At 49.8% G+C, this 15,579-nt stretch overlaps 1 protein-coding gene across 2 annotated transcripts in view; it reads left to right on the top strand.

Moving 5' to 3' along the window:
* The window catches only part of LOC138546897 (carnitine O-palmitoyltransferase 2, mitochondrial-like), a 135,740-nt gene that overhangs the window by 72,440 nt on the left and 47,721 nt on the right, over positions 1–15,579 (top strand). For both annotated transcript variants that reach the window (XM_069642172.1, XM_069642173.1), the window contains one exon: positions 3,185–3,265. In XM_069642172.1, the coding sequence (XP_069498273.1) occupies positions 3,185–3,265 (81 nt within the window). Of the gene's footprint in view, positions 1–3,184; positions 3,266–15,579 lie in introns of those variants that run through there.

The raw sequence follows: 15,579 nt of genomic DNA, 5'->3' as shown, positions 1-15,579 counted from the left end.
ATCCAAACGACGGGCAGCTTCGAGGAAAGGATCACACTCGACGAGAGTTTCCGACGAGCGATCCGGTGGTGGGGCACCCGCGCGCATCTGACGGCGGGCATGGACTTCCAGACCCCAGCCCACCAGGAGACAGTGACCACGGATGCCTCCCTGGAAGGGTGGGGAGAGCACACCGAAAATCTGCACGCAAGAGGCCTTTGGCTCCCGACGGAGAAATCCCTACATATCAACGTCCTGGAGCTCCGTGCAGTGTTTTGGGCCCTCAGGTCCTTCCTTCCGTCCCTCAACGTCCTGGAGCTCCGTGCAGTGTTTTGGGCCCTCAGGTCCTTCCTTCCGTCCCTCAAGGGCAAGGTGGTGAGGATCTTCACCGACAACACCACCACCATGTTTTACATCAGGAAACAGGGCGGAACCAGGTCCCCAGCACTTTCCAAGGAGGCGCAGGACCTGTGGCATTGGGCCGTCGCCCAAAGGATGTTTCTGGTGCCGTTTCATCTGGTAGGGATAAAAAACACCATCGCCGACTCGCTCAGCAGGGAGCTGCGCTCATGCCACGAGTGGGAGCTACGGCAGGATCTAGTGGATTGCCTCTTCCGACGGTGGGGCACTCCCCAGATCGACCTGTTCGCGACGGCGACGAACTCCAAGTGCCTGAGGTTCGCCAGCAGGTTTCCCCAGGCGAGGAGCATGGGCGATGCTTTCTCGTTCCCCTGGGAGGGCCTGTTCCTCTACGCGTTCCCTCCTTTGCCGCTGCTAATCCGGCTCGTCAACCAGCTCAAGAGGTCACGGTGCAGGATGATCCTCGTCGCACCTGCGTGGCCGAGGCAGATATGGTTCCCGGACCTTCTGGACTTGTCAGCGTCCCCGCCAATCAAGCTGCCGGTGGACGCGGATCTGCTCTCCAGGGAAGGAGGCGCCATCCTCCACCACGACCCGAAATCGCTGAACTTGCAGGCCTGGCTCCTGCAGCGCTAGAGTTTGGAGGATACGACATACCGGCCGACTGCAGAGAGGTTCTTGCAAAGGCCAGGGCGTCCTCGACTCTTAAATGCTACGGACACAAATGGAAGAGGTTCTCTGTCTGGTGCCACGCACAGAAGATTAACCCTCTATGGATTACGGCTCCCCAAGTACTGCCGTACCTGCTGACGCTGGCCAAAGCTGGACTGGCACACGCGTCCATCAAGATTCATCTTGCTGCGATCTCCCGATACACCAGAACCACGGGCCGGACGTCCTTGTGGTCTCATCGTCTGGTGAAAGAGTTCATGAAGGGACTGTTCAGATCGTTCCCGCCGGTGAAGGCTCCGGCCCCGGCGTGGGAGCTCAACGTGGTGCTGACCAAGCTCATGGGACCTCCGTTCGAGCCTCTGCACTCGGCCCCGTTGAAGTTTCTGTCGTGGAAAACAGCGTTTCTTGTGGCCATCACCTCCGCACGACGGGTGGGAGAGATCCAGGCCCTTTCCTGCAAGGCCCCGTACTTGACTTTTCACGACACGAGGGTAGTGCTCAGGACGCACCCCTCCTTCATGCCCAAGGTACCGTCGGACTTCCATCTCAACGAACCCTTGGTGTTGCCTGTGTTCTTCCCGTCGCCTTCGTCGCCGGCTGAGAGGACTTTGCACTCGCTGGATGTGGCTAGAGCGCTGAAGTTCTACGTGGACCGCACAAAGTGTTTTCGGAAGACGTCACAACTCTTTGTGAACTTTGGACCTGTCAATCAGGGGAAGGCTCTCTCGAAGGCTTCCATTTCCAGATGGCTCTCCGGCTGTATCATGTACTGTCACCGGTTGGCAAACCGACCGCTGCTTGGCCGTCCGAGAGCCCACTCCACCAGAGCGATCGCAGCTACCACGGCGTTCCTATCTGGTGTGCCCCTGCTGGACATATGCAGGGCTGCTACGTGGAGGTCGACGCACACCTTCACGAAATTCTACTGCGTCGACCGGGATTCCAGGGAGGAGTCCAGGGTCGGCCAAGCAGTGCTGCGCAACCTGTTCGCCTGAGGTGAGCCTGGTGAGGAGGTAAGGTAATGCTTAATGTTGAGTCTTTGCCACCTCCCGTGGTTGTGCATGTGTGTACTGCTATGTATTCTTTATTCATGAGCATGTGAATCCATGCCAGACCCCATGCTGGAGAAGGAACAAGTTACTACCTGTAACTGTTGTTCTCCAGCATGGGTCTGGCATGGATTCACATGCGAAGCCTCCCGCCTACCCCTCTGCGGCTCTTCACTTGGTCATACTGCCACTTCACGTGCTTCCAAATCTGAAGATGGTTGCCAGAGGCGGTGCTTAGGTAGAGGGCAGTCATTGGCTGTGGTCAGTATGACGCAGAGACCAGTGATTGGTTATTACTACGAAAGACAGATCAGAAACGAAACTGATACTGGTTTTTTCTTTACCGAGGATTCCCAGCCTGACGACGGGGAATATTCATGAGCATGTGAATCCATGCCAGACCCATGCTGGAGAACAACAGTTACAGGTAAGTAACTTGTTCCTTCTATTAATTACATTTCCGTCAACCTTTAATTTTTCTCTTCTCTCTTTATTTTTTCATTTGACCGCTAAGAAAGGGCTTTTTGACATTTCCATCAATTTATTTCTTACTCGATGTATGGGTTTATGTACCCGAGTGTTACACAATTAGTATGGTATCATCACGGATATAGCAGCCTAATGCCCTGACGTTTCTCAATTTATGTAGTGCATGTAGGCAGTTCAGAGTGGTTACACATGTTATTTGTAATCGTATTACTGTAGTATGTCTACGTATATTCGTTTGACATTTTGTAATTAGCACATATCGATAAATTGGACACAAACTATTATGTTTCACATTAAAAATAACCTTTAATCAAATGGCTCATATGAAAATGTCACAGAATGTATGTTGTTGACACACTGTGGAAAGTTGTAATGGAGCTGAAGCTTGCAGGCCATCGGTCTTTAAGGCTACACTGTATGTGTTTATAGATGCGGAGGAAGGCCTGCATGGCAAAGCCTTCATGATGTAGTTGGTAATTACACACCACTGCAGGCCTGGCCTCCAAGTTGAGGGCAACTATGCCCCATTAAAGATGCAATTTTAATAAGCGACGATTGCAGGCTCATTATTCTGTTACAGAAAGCAAACACAGAAGGAGAAAACTCAGCAGGGTGACTTTCTGTCTTTTTTTCAGGTTGCCAGTTCCGAAGCTAGAGGATTCCATGAGGAGATACTTGAATGCCCAAAAACCGTTACTTGATGAAGAACAGTACAAGTATGTTATATGATAATATTTTAGTATGGGTGAACTTGTGCTGTGTGACTGGTGTTACAACCTCAAGTGAATGTAACACGTTTGAGCTATTGTGATAGCAATAGTCAGGTTTTGATTGCTCACTTGGGTACCCATGGATTTAATAGCAGAATACTCACCACACACATTTAACAATGCAGAATATTCATTGTCATAACATTCACCAACAATATATAATTTCAACAAAAATTACAGATAGGATGTTTGTCAAAGGGGATCATTTTTTCATAGGTGTGTGGGTTGGGAGACAAATTGGGGCCATTGGGTGGTTTCGCCAACTCATTGTACTGCTGCTCTCAATTTAGAAACTGAAAAATCGAAAATGTAAAATCAGTTTATGGTCTGTTGCCCGTGATCTAATGTGTGCGGGCACAAAAGATTGTAAATGGAAGTACGAGGAGCTCTGTGTCAGAGCCCTGTGCCACTCGCGAGGGGCTGACTCGCCCGACGTTTGAGACCCAGAAGACGGAAAGACTTGCAAATCGATCTCTTTCCCTTAGCCCCACCTGTGCCTTACATTACTCAGATGTCATTACTTCTCCTTCCCATACCATGTCTCCAATTTTTTCACACCCCTTTTCCTTCCACTTTTTAAATGATCATTTTACCATGCCCGGTGTGAAATTGGAATTCTCAAACATTGGGGTGAAGGGAGACGGTATCGACATAAATGTCGTTTCTTGAGTCTCCTATCCCAGACCTCGCATGTCGTGTGAAGAACTTTACTATGTCTAACATTTGATGGTCTCTTGCTCCCCCGCAACCATAACAAACCTGACAGGGTATTCCGGCTACTGCCGTGTCCATGCGAGCCCATATTTTGTCTGTGCATCCCGAGAGCCACCGCCTAAGCACTTAGCTGAGTTGCTTCATACATTTTGTGTAATTTGCTGGGGGTGTAATGCCGCTACAGCATCATTTTATACCACGCTTCTCATACTTGTAGCGACCTAGTCAGTTTTGTAATGGTCCTCCACAGTTCTTCAAAGGTATAGCTTCCCCCAGTGATCTTTCCCAGGCTACTTGATACGGCCACGGGCCCAGCACTGGGTGATGTTTCCTTCGTCATCCAAAGAATGTTGGTGAGGATGCAAGGGAGTAGGGAACTGGATGGACATCTGGTGGAGTTGCCCCAAGATGGAAGGATTCTGAGATTATGAAAAGCCTACAGGCGGTGGTCCCAAAAGCGCTCCCCCTGACATTAGCAGGACCCTGGTTGGAATAGTGAACCCGAAACCACATATCTCGAAATCCCTGAAAAGCGCTCCGACTACAGCATTACTGCCTGCATGGATGGTAATCACTAAAGACTGGAAACAATTGGCCCCGCCATCAATGGTTAGTTGGTATTGTAAGCTTTGGTATATAGTGGCGATGGAATGGTTGACCTACAGGATTCAAGGGTGTGGGGAGAGATGTGTATGCTTCCTCAAAAGCGATTTTGTGCAACAATGGTGCCCTCAAAACATTTGGGTATTGGACATCGGCTGAGAAACCGGTGAACTAAGAAAATATGGAAGAATGGACTGTATACCTCAGAAGAGGTAAATGTGAGGTGGTTCCTCAAAAGGGGGCGAGGGGTTATGGAAAATGCTTAAGAAATGCCAATAAATGTATTTTGAAAAGAAAAAAAGAAAAAGTAAATCTTGCAAATGCACAAGGAGATCGGCAGGGGGGTGAGGAGAGGGTGGTGCAGCGGCAGGAGAATGACCCTTTTCCTGTATGCTGAAAGCTGCACCAAATCGTCCTGATAAGCGCAGCCTTTTTGGTATGCGACCTTCAACGTGGCCTGGGCCTCCTATTTTCTTACTGTTCGAGACATGAGATTAAGGAGGGTGAATGCAGGGTTCAAGCCGATATGCAGTGATGGAACGTTTCCATCGAGAACACAGTCCAAGCGGATGAATGGCACAATTAACTGGACACCGTGTTTTGGAATTAATGTTCTACCTTTTTGTATTTCAAATGTTTTATTGGGTGTTTTAACAAAGCAATGGAATAAATGTTTTTCCCACGTTGTATGTAATAAAATGAGTGTGATGGGTAGATTAAATCTTTCAAAATGGAAAGGTAGAGAAATGCCAGGCATATAAGCACACTATTAATCATTTCCTCTCCATGGGCTAACAGATTACTTTTTACCACCCCACCTTCCCTTATACCATTTTAGTTTTTGATTTAGTACAAAAAAGCTTGCCCATTGTCCACTGGCATGAAGAGTGGCATGTTCCTGTTCTACTGCGCTAAGCCTAGTTGATTTACAAGACTGATGCCTGGATCCTCCTCTCCACCAGGAAAGTCCTAATAGGCTGCAAATTACTTCTGGAAGGTTTTAGGGCTCCCTCTGTAATCTCTATGGGCAGCGGCCTTTAGCCTTTGGCTCTCAAGATATGTTGGGCTATCAGCACACCTAGCCAGAATAATCAATGGTGGGGGACTATGGGGATTGTATTTGGATCATCGCCAGTGCCACAGATTGCAGAACTCTGGTCCAATAGTGCTTTGGGATGAGAAGACACATTATTCAACTGTTACTGTCCGATGGTGTTTCTTGTCTAACACAGTGGACCAAACTTGCTAACTGTACTTTTTAAAAATTGTTTTATTTTAAATTGTTAGTGAATTTCATGGCAATGAATATTCTGCACTGTTAAATGCGAGTGATGAATACGCCCTTGTGTGATAAGGAAGATTGTTGGTGGTGGGTGGTACTCAATCCCCAATTACAGGGCTACATTAATTCAATGTTTTGACAGACGCGCAACAACTAGGCTCCTGTTTAACTTTTGTGTTGAATTTTCATAGGCTTTCTCTCTAGTGTGGTTTCAGGCTTGAGTCCTGAACCCTAAAAAACAAGTCATATCTGGTTCTGTAATGTTAGTCCCCTTTCTCAGAGGAAAGCAGTCATGCATTAGACACGACCATATACGGCCACAGCATATGTATCCCACTCACCCACTTGCTCACATAGAACCAATGTCTAATCAATAGTAGACTTTCACATGAGTTGGCACAGCACTTTGGTACAGCATGATCTGCCCATTTAGGATCACACCCAATGTGCATGCACCCAGAAGATCACAAACATCCTGCTAAATGAGGAGACTCAGAGGGAAATAAGTTGGTCCTCCATGTTGGTACTCCAAGTACCCGGACTCCTAGAGACATAGGTGCTCTCAGGGGGCACAACCATTGTGGGATCAGTGTTGAGACCTCCAATGAGGAAATCTTCATGGAAACCGAGCAATATATAGTAGCTCACTCCAATGTGGTACAATGGACTTGTACACACAAGGCAGTCAATCTTTTGCAAAGTGTAGCCACCTATATACGGCCAGTGCCCAAGATAAGGTTGTGAAGTGGGAGTATTTTACTCCCTATTTTTAAAAGTTGGGAGTAAAAGGATTTTTTGGGGAATAGAAACACGAGTCTCGTTCCCAATGGGAGTATTTTATAAACGAGTAAACATATGTTCAACTGTAAAACAAATGTTTTTATGAGAAATACTCCTTTGCACTAAGTTATTCATGCATATTAAAAGATACATTTCACCTCTTACATAATTATAGTCATTTCTACCTGTGGTACTACATGAACTACTGGTCCAAACACATCCATGGAATTGTTTGGGTGAACACAGGGGCACAGGCTCCTATATGTCCATTTCCCATTTTTTTATTGGGAGTATTTTTACTCCCTGTTTTTATTTTTTGGGAGTATTTGCCGATTTTTAGTAAAAGTGGCTGATACACCCCTTATCTGTAGGGTGTATATTATTATAGAAAAAAGGGGGCTAAATGCCTTCTTTTTTGTTAAAGAGGGGCTTGACTCCAAAAGGTGTTAATTGCAGGGAGAAGAGAGAGTCATAAGCTATCCCTATTTCACCGTTTAGATTGCGGTGGGTTTTCAAAAGGCAGGAAGCTAGTTTGTAAATGCTAGCGATCGAAAGTCACAAAAAATGGGAGTGGATAGAGAATTTGGTTTATTCAGACATGCATATAGAATATAGAATTCATAGTAAAGGAAACACAGTTTGAAATGAAAGATCACATGCAAGCCTAGTTTGGCTTGTAACAAAAGAACACAAAATATGGAAATAAGTACAAAACTGTTGTTATATCACAGTTTGGTAGTGACCACTATGACATACTACCAATCTGATTGTAGTATTTGAAATCCACAATATATGTTACTAACCCTCATCTACCAAACTGTGATGTAACAACAGTTTTGTACTTATTTCCATTTTTTGTGTTCTTCCTGCCTTTTTAAAACCTACCGCTGTCTAAACGGTGAAATAGGGGTAGCTTATGACTCTCTCTTCTCCCTGGGTGTATATTATACCAGCTTTAGCCTCACATACCGCGTTCATAATGGGTAAGGTTCATCCTGGCATACAGTATCCTGGTGCTGCCATATGCCAAGCGTGGCTTCACTTATTATACTTCACCTGGTGCTTCCATTTTATGCCCTTTATGTCCGATACGCCCTTGTGTTCGGAACAGCCTCACTCGTGGAGGTGCTGCCATGGTATGCCATGTGCAGCCTCAAATACCTCCTTTATAGTCCTCTAAATCCATTTATTGTCCCACATACCTGCTATAGTTACCATATGTAGGGGCCAGTCTCGCGTGTCTAGGTGCTAATACCACCCATAATTAGCTTATAAGGCTCCTGCAGCATCAAGATCGCAGCTACTACTCCTTCGTCAACCCACTCCCTTTCCTGCTCACATAGCATCACAACCTTCCTGCTGATGCAGTGAGAGAGTTAGGAGGAGTTCAAGCACTTTGGCCCCTACCTGTACAAGCGAGAAACAATTGGGAATTCAAGAAAGGACACGGTCGGGAACTGCAGGAAGTAATACCGCTGTTAGAGTTGTTTTGATTTTTATTTTATTTATATACTGATATACGCCAAAGTGCTGTACAAGAAATGACACAGTACAAATAATGTAGAATGAAATAAAGCAAACAAATTAACAGGTAAGCAAGTGAATTTTCAAGCAGGAGCAGAAAACGGGTAAAGACAAGAAGGAACGAAGGGTGAGAGGGAGCGCGTTCCAGTGTTTAGTGGCCAGAAAGGAAAAGAACAGAAGTGAGAATTGGCACAAGGAGGACCAGGAACAGGAGAAAAAAACGCTGGTGAAAGCCTGCGTTCCATCCCCGTGCCCCCACCGCCATCTTCCTCCTCCACCCCGTCCTGTTTTTTTTTTGTTTGCCCCATCCCATCTACCACTTACCTTATTTCTGCGGCGGCACTCTCTGCTGCTCCTTCCTCTCTGCTCTTGCAGGCCACCCTGAAATGGGAAGTGGGGCCACTTCACTTTCCATGGCTGACATCTTGGAAAAGTATTTTCCTTTGTTCAACAGGAGGCTGCGCGCGTCCCCTTGAGCAAAGGAAAATATATTTCTTTGTGTGTTCTTTTTTTACATTTTTTTAGCACCTCAGGTTACTGCATTGGCAACCTGGGGTTCTAATAGCCTTAATCCCCTGTTCCAAGGGCTGTAACGGGGGGTAATAACCCGGTGCCTGCGTTATCTGCCGTCACTTAGCTCAGGCTGATAACTTGGGCTGCCGGGCAGTTAACCCTCCCCCCACCCCCACCTTATCCCACCGTCCACCCCCATTCCAGCCCTTGGAACAGAGGATTAGCGCTATATTAGCAAATCTTGTGAAAACAATAATTTGCCCAGAAAGAATTTCTATTTTTGAATAATGGCAGTTATTGGCTGGACCCTTCCACCCGGTCCTGGTACTGGCTGGCACTCCCAAGATTCGCCTCCATTTCATGTGTCCTTCACCTATCATTGGATTCATGGGTTTGCATGTTTTTCAGTTGATCAATGTTATCCAGTGCGTTGGGTCTCTGTCCGTGTGAATTGATTGCTCATAAACTACATCCATTATCTTTATCGGGCAAAACCAATATGGTGGCCTGATGTATTCATGATCCGTTCTCCTCCCTCCTCCCACATGTTCTCATGTGCCAACCTCATGCTTGGGCTCCATCCGTTGCACGCTGTTGCCCCCTCCAGGGTTGGGGGGCACTGCTCAGGGTTCCCTGAAGCAGCCAAAGGAAACGGCTGGCTCATTTTTTTGTTTTGCATCTCTCTTTAGTCTTGTGTGGTATTAATCTATGTTACCAGGAATAACTGCTGCCCTGGAATTTCCCTTTAGGGGAGCCCTCCTTAATGCTTAAAGTAGTGCATCCTTTTCCGTCCTAACAGACTTTCGTTCCTGATGGTGGCATCTTGGGCTCTTTGCAGCTGCAGAGATTGGATGCTGGGTGTGCTCTGGAAGGTCACCTATGTACTACAAGCAGGGGTCGCATCACGTAGCAGGTTGCTTCGCCGGCTCCCAAAGAGGCCCCCACATGCGCAGAAGCGTTGCTTTCTAATCTGCATGTGTGACCTCTAGGAGATATTATTCGAGGCTGCCTTTTACATTTATGCAGACGATACCCAACTGATTATTCGTCAGAAGACTGGATATGTGAGTGTTTGAAACAAATCAGTATCTTGATACATAAACCGCTTAAAATGTTATTAAAAAAACAGATTACGATCTGCTCAGCTCCCACTCGTACGTCTGCAAAGTCCAATCTTTGTGTAAAGGAATTTTGGCCAATCTTTCCTGGACTTTGTCCTAGTCTGCCACATATAATGAGGATTTAGGGGTCTGCTTGGACTGGCTTTCACTTGGATCATCAAATCAGTAAAGTGTCTAGCATATGTTTTTGCATTTGTGCACATTGAAGCGGTTATTGGCTCACATTTTACTTTCCGCACTGTGGCAAACCAGAAGTAAGACTAGGACCAAAGTACATGATTCAAGACTTCTTTAAATTCAAAAAAATGCCTCATTTGCTGTAGTGCTAAAAGGGGATTCGAGGGGATTGGGTCCTCCGACGTATTCCATATCTATGACATGTAATCACCACAGCTGTGCTGCTTCGGAAACTTTTTTCGGCGTCTGCGTCCTGCGTCGATGACGTCGATGCGCCGTCGTCGAGGACCTCCTCCGATGTCATCCGATGTGATAAGTAGGACGCACGACACCCGTAGCCTCAGTTCCGTTTTTTCCGCGAACGCGTTGCTTCGTGAATCTCGGTTAACGCCTCGACTCTTTGGAGTTCTGCTCTTCTCGGTTCTTCGAACCTGTTCGTTTTTGTGAGAAAATCCTTCGTGTGAAGATGTCTTCTACTTCGTCTTCGACCCCGTGTCCGGGCTTCAAGAAGTGCGGGGAGTGTGGGTCCAAGATGTCGGTGACGGACTCGCACGATGCCTGCCTCTGGTGCCTCGGGGAGGCCCATGACACGGATGACTGTATCGACTGCCAGTCGCTCACGTCCAAAGCCTTACGTGAACGTAAGAAGAAGTTGTCGGTAGGTCGGGTGTCCAAGCACCGGAAGCCGAAGTCTGCAGGGCTTTCGAGAGGAGACTCTCCGCGTCATCGTCGGAAGTCTCGTGGGTCTCCTTCTAGGAGTCAGTCTCGCCACTCCTCGACCTCTTCGAGGCATTCTCGGAAACACCGACAGCGGTCGTCTTCCACGTCCTCTTCGGAGGACTCTGCCCGGAACATCGCTTACCCCACCAGCCGTGCGACGCCGGAGGAATGGGCTTCCTTCGGGAAGAAAATGCTGGCGATTCTCGAGTCGCAGGGTACTAAGCCGTCCGCGCCCCCGAGTGGGGTCGGTCGTGAGAGGTCGAGAGACACCGCTCGCAAGAGTGGTCGGCACGAGTCACAGGAGAGGTCCCGTTCGGACAATGGGACTCGTTCTCGACGTACCCGTTCCATGTCCCGGTCCTCGACGCGTTCGAGACCGTGTGCACCTGTGATGTCTTCGAGGAAGACATCGAGGGCGTCGATAGGCTTTCTCGAGGCTCCAGCTCCGAGGAAGTCGTCGAAGCCGTCGACGCTCAGGTCGTCGAAGGACACGCTCGGAGCTCCGACTTCGAGGACTGTGTCGACGCCGTCGATGCTGGCGGCGCTGCATCTGACGTCGACGCCGATCCTCTCGGCGCCGATGCCTGTTCTCTCGACGCCGGCACCGATTCACTCGACGCCCTCAACGCCTTTCGAGGCCGGGGTGTCGGAGGTACCCCGTGGCACGGGGGAACCCCCTAGGAAGGCTCTGGTTAAGAGCAAGCACTCTCGAGTGCCTTCTTTTCGCCACCTGGAATATATTTCGGAGGTGGATGAGGATTCTGATGGCCTGGTTCCTAGTCAGGTTCCAGATGAAATTGTCTCGGGCCATAGTCAGTTTGACGACTTGAGGCAGTCACTGCATGATGCCAGTGGACTGGACACCTCTCCGGAGGTGGAGTTTTGTAGGCCTGAGCCTGGCTCTCATGCCGATTCCTCGTACCGACGCCTTATGGCTAGGGTTTTCGAGTACTTGGGATGGTCTGCTCCCCCAGGGCAGGATGATCTCACGGACATCCTTGATGTTGGTCCCCCAACTGACCCGGTACTGCCGTTCCATATGGCTTTACAGAGAAGGGTGGCGGCGGCGGCATGGACAACTCCGGAGAGTCTCCTGGCGGTGGGCAGGTCCTTGTCGCGAAAATACCGTCCAGCCAGTAGCGACCCCTGCTACTTGACCAGGCACCCCACTCCGGAGAGTTTGGTGGTGCAGGCGGCCACGGCCCCGGCAAAGCAGGCGTCGTACCCTACCATCCCTCTTGATCGGGATGACAAACGTTTTGATGGCTGGGCGAAGAAAGTGTTTTTTTTCTGGTGGTATGGCGCTTCAGGCGGCCAACTCCATTTGTGCCTTGTCCCGTTTCACACACACTCTGTGGAACTGTGTTGCGTTAGCGGCTGAACATATTCCCGAAGGGGACGAACGGGATGGATTCCTTGCTTTGGTCCAGGATGGTAAGGATGCCATGTGTGAGTCCGTTCAGTCAAGTTTGGACTTGGCTGAATGCGTCAGCAGGTCCATGGCGGCGAGCACCGTGATACGCAGGTTTGCGTGGTTGTGGAAGTCGGGGTTTGCTCCTGATGTGCAGTCCCGGCTCCTCAACATGCCCTTTGAGGGTGAACTCCTTTTTGGCAGCAAGACTGACGAGAGCCTTGAGAGGTTGCAGACCTCAAAAGCTGCAGCGAAGTCGTTGGGCGCTGCAGTTCGCCAACCTCCGCCTTTTCGTCCTAGGGGACAGCAATGGAGGGGTGGTTCCTTTCGCTATTACTCGTCCTTCAGTAAAGCGAGAGGCGCTGGCAGTCAAAGAGGCCAACGCAGGGGTACCAGAGGTGGACGACAGGGTACCCGTGGTGCCAAGGCCGCTCGGGCAGTTGCCTCTTTGCCCTCAGGTAACACCGCAGCCGCTACCACTCAGTCATGAGGCCATGTCCCATGGTTCGCCGTTTGGGGGAAGGCTGGCGCAGCATCTTGTAGAGTGGCGTGCCATTACTTCAGATGTGTGGGTTCTGGAGATCATAACCCACGGCTACTGTCTTCCCTTTCGGCACAGGCCTCGCGACATTCCACCTGGGAACCTCTCTTTGCAGAGTCCGGATCCGCTCCTTGCGCAGGAAATTCAAGCCCTACAACTGGCGCCATAGAACGAGTGCCTGTAGCGGAAAGGAACAAGGGATGGTATTCCCCTTATTTTTTGATTTCGAAGAAAGACGGGGGATTGAGACCCATCATGGACTTGCGCGGTTTGAACAAACTCCTAAGGAAGGACAAGTTCAAGATGGTTACTCTCTCTCAAGTCCTCCAGGCCCTTCAGCTTCAGGACTGGTTGGTGTCTCTCGACCTCAAGGATGCTTACTTCCATGTGCCGATCCATTCCAAGCACAAGAAGTACCTAACGTTCGCGGTTGGCGACTCGCACTTTCAGTTTCGGGTCCTGCCGTTCGGATTGACCTCCGCCCGAGGGTTTTCACCAAGCTCATGGTGGTGGTGGCAGCGCATCTCAGGCAAGGGGGGATTCACGTCTACCCCTACCTGGACGATTGGTTGATCAGGGGGAGCTCTCCCGAGCAAGTCCTGGATCATCTGTCCGTCACCTGCCACTCCCTTCACAGGCTGGGCTTCTCCCTCAATTTAAAGAAGTCCCATTTGACGCCAACACAGCGGCTCTAGTACATCAGAGCAGTGCTCGACACTTCCCTGGGGGAGTGTTTTCCTCCCCAGGTGAGGGCTCTTCGCATTCAGCAGATGGTGCACAAGTTTCAGCATGCCCAGACGCTCCCAGCGTTTGAGTTCTTGAGGTTGCTCGGCCTCATGGCATCCTGCATTCTTCTGGTGCCAGAGGCTCGCCTGCGGATGAGATCTTTGCAGTGGGCACTCAAGGTGCAATCGTCGCGGTCCTCCGGCAGGATGTCTGACCCGGTTCAGGTGATGCCCTCGGTCGCCCGGGACCTTCTGTGGTGGGCCGTCGAAGGCAACTTGATGAAGGGGGCTCCATTTTGGCTTCCCTAGCCGGAGGTGACGATCGTGACGGATGCATCCCTCACGGGATGGGGAGCTCATGCCAACGGGCTGACAGTCAGCGGTCGTTGGTCTCCGTCGGAGTCCAGACTCCATATCAATCTGTTGGAGCTGAGGGCCGTCAGGTTAGCCCTGAAGGCTTTTCTGCTGACTGTGCGAGGAAAGTATGTCCTGATCCTGACGGACAACACAGTGGCCATGCACTACCTCAACAAAAAGGGGGAGGGGGGCAGGGTCACATCCTCTGTGCAGGGAGGCGATGCAGCTCGAGTTCTGGGCCATCCAGCAGGAAGTTTCGATCTTGGCAGTTCATCTGGCCGGAGACGAAAACGTGACGGCGGACGCTCTGAGCAGGCAGAGCACGATCTCTCATGAGTGGGAGTTGGCTCAGGAGATTCTCCTGGAGATTTTCGCCCTTTGGGGGACCCCTCAAGTGGATCTCTTAGCCTCCAGTGTCAACCGGAAGTGCGAGAGGTTCTGCTCGCGGGAATTTCCTCCAAAAGGAGACTTAGGAGATGCGTTCGTGGTGGAGTGGTCATTCCCGCTGCTGTACGCGTTTCCTCCAGTCCCCGTCATCCCGCAAGTGCTGCGGAGGTTACGGAAGGTCGGTTCCCGGATGATCCTCATTGCTCCGGCGTGGGCTCGGAGGACGTGGTACCCGGACCTTCTCGACTTGTCCATCTGCCCTCCACGTCATCTTCCCTACCACTACGATCTGCTCTCGGGAGGGGGGGGGGGGTCAGGTTCTCCATCCAGAGGTCAGATCCCTCAACCTTCACGCTTGGCTTCTGAAAGGTTGAGGTATAAGGATTGGGACCTCCCTGAAGACGTGATGGAGGTGTTGCTCTCGGCCCGGAGGCCAGCAACAAAGTCTCTGTACCGTTGCCGTTGGCTTAAGTTCTGCGACTGGTGCAGAGTTCAGAATGTAGATCCTTTTGCTTGTGACATCCCCATGGTTCTGTCCTTTTTACTTTCTTTGGCCCACAGGGGCTTGCAAGTGGGTACCATTAAAGGTTACCTGGCGGCGCTGTCCATCTTTAAGCGCTCGTCTGAAGAGTGTTCCTACTTTAAAATCCCTTTAATTTCACAGTTTCTGAAAGGGCTCACTAATGTGTTCCCTCGGTCACCTTTCCTGGTGCCCGGTTTGGATTTAAACCTTGTTCTTAAGTTTCTTATGGGTGCTCCGTTTGAGCCTTTACATTCTTGCCCTTTGAGGCTGTGAACTCTGAAAACTGTGTTTTTAGTTGCGTTTACTTCCGCTCGCAGAGTGAGTGAGTTACAGGCACTTTCAGTTAAGCCACCCTTCACTGTATTTCACAAGGACAGGGTTGTCCTTAGAGTTCGTCCTTCTTTTCTTCCGTAGGTAGTGACGGAATTTAATTTGGCCCAGAAGGTTGTTCTTCCGGCATTCTATCCTCCTCCGCATCCTGGTAAGGAAGAGGAGAGGCTCCATAGGCTTGATCCTAGGAGGGCTTTAAGCTTTTATGTTTCACGCATGTCCCGGGTCAGAGTGGACGATCAACTCTTTATTGGTTACGCTGGAAAGCGTTTGGGACAAGCTGTGACAAAACACTTTGTCTCGCTGGATTATTTTGGCCATCTCGGAGTGTTACCGCTTGGCGGGTAAGGACCCACCGGCTGGCTTGCGGGCCCATTCTACCAGGGGTATGGCTGCATCTACTGCCCTGCAGAGGGGTGTTCCTATTCGCAACATCTGTGATGCAGCCACCTGGACTTCAGTACATACATTTGTACGTCACTATTCCCTCGATTCCATCTGAGGACAGGATCTGGCCTTTGGCACGGCGGTCCTTTGCTCTGCTATTTGATT

Source organism: Ambystoma mexicanum, chromosome 1q (genome assembly GCF_040938575.1).
Source record: "Ambystoma mexicanum isolate Mex_15411 chromosome 1q, UKY_AmexF1_1, whole genome shotgun sequence".
In the NCBI taxonomy this organism is placed as follows: domain Eukaryota; kingdom Metazoa; phylum Chordata; class Amphibia; order Caudata; family Ambystomatidae; genus Ambystoma; species Ambystoma mexicanum.
The sequence above is the reverse complement of the archived record's forward strand: the minus strand, read 5'-3'. Positions and strand labels throughout refer to the sequence as shown.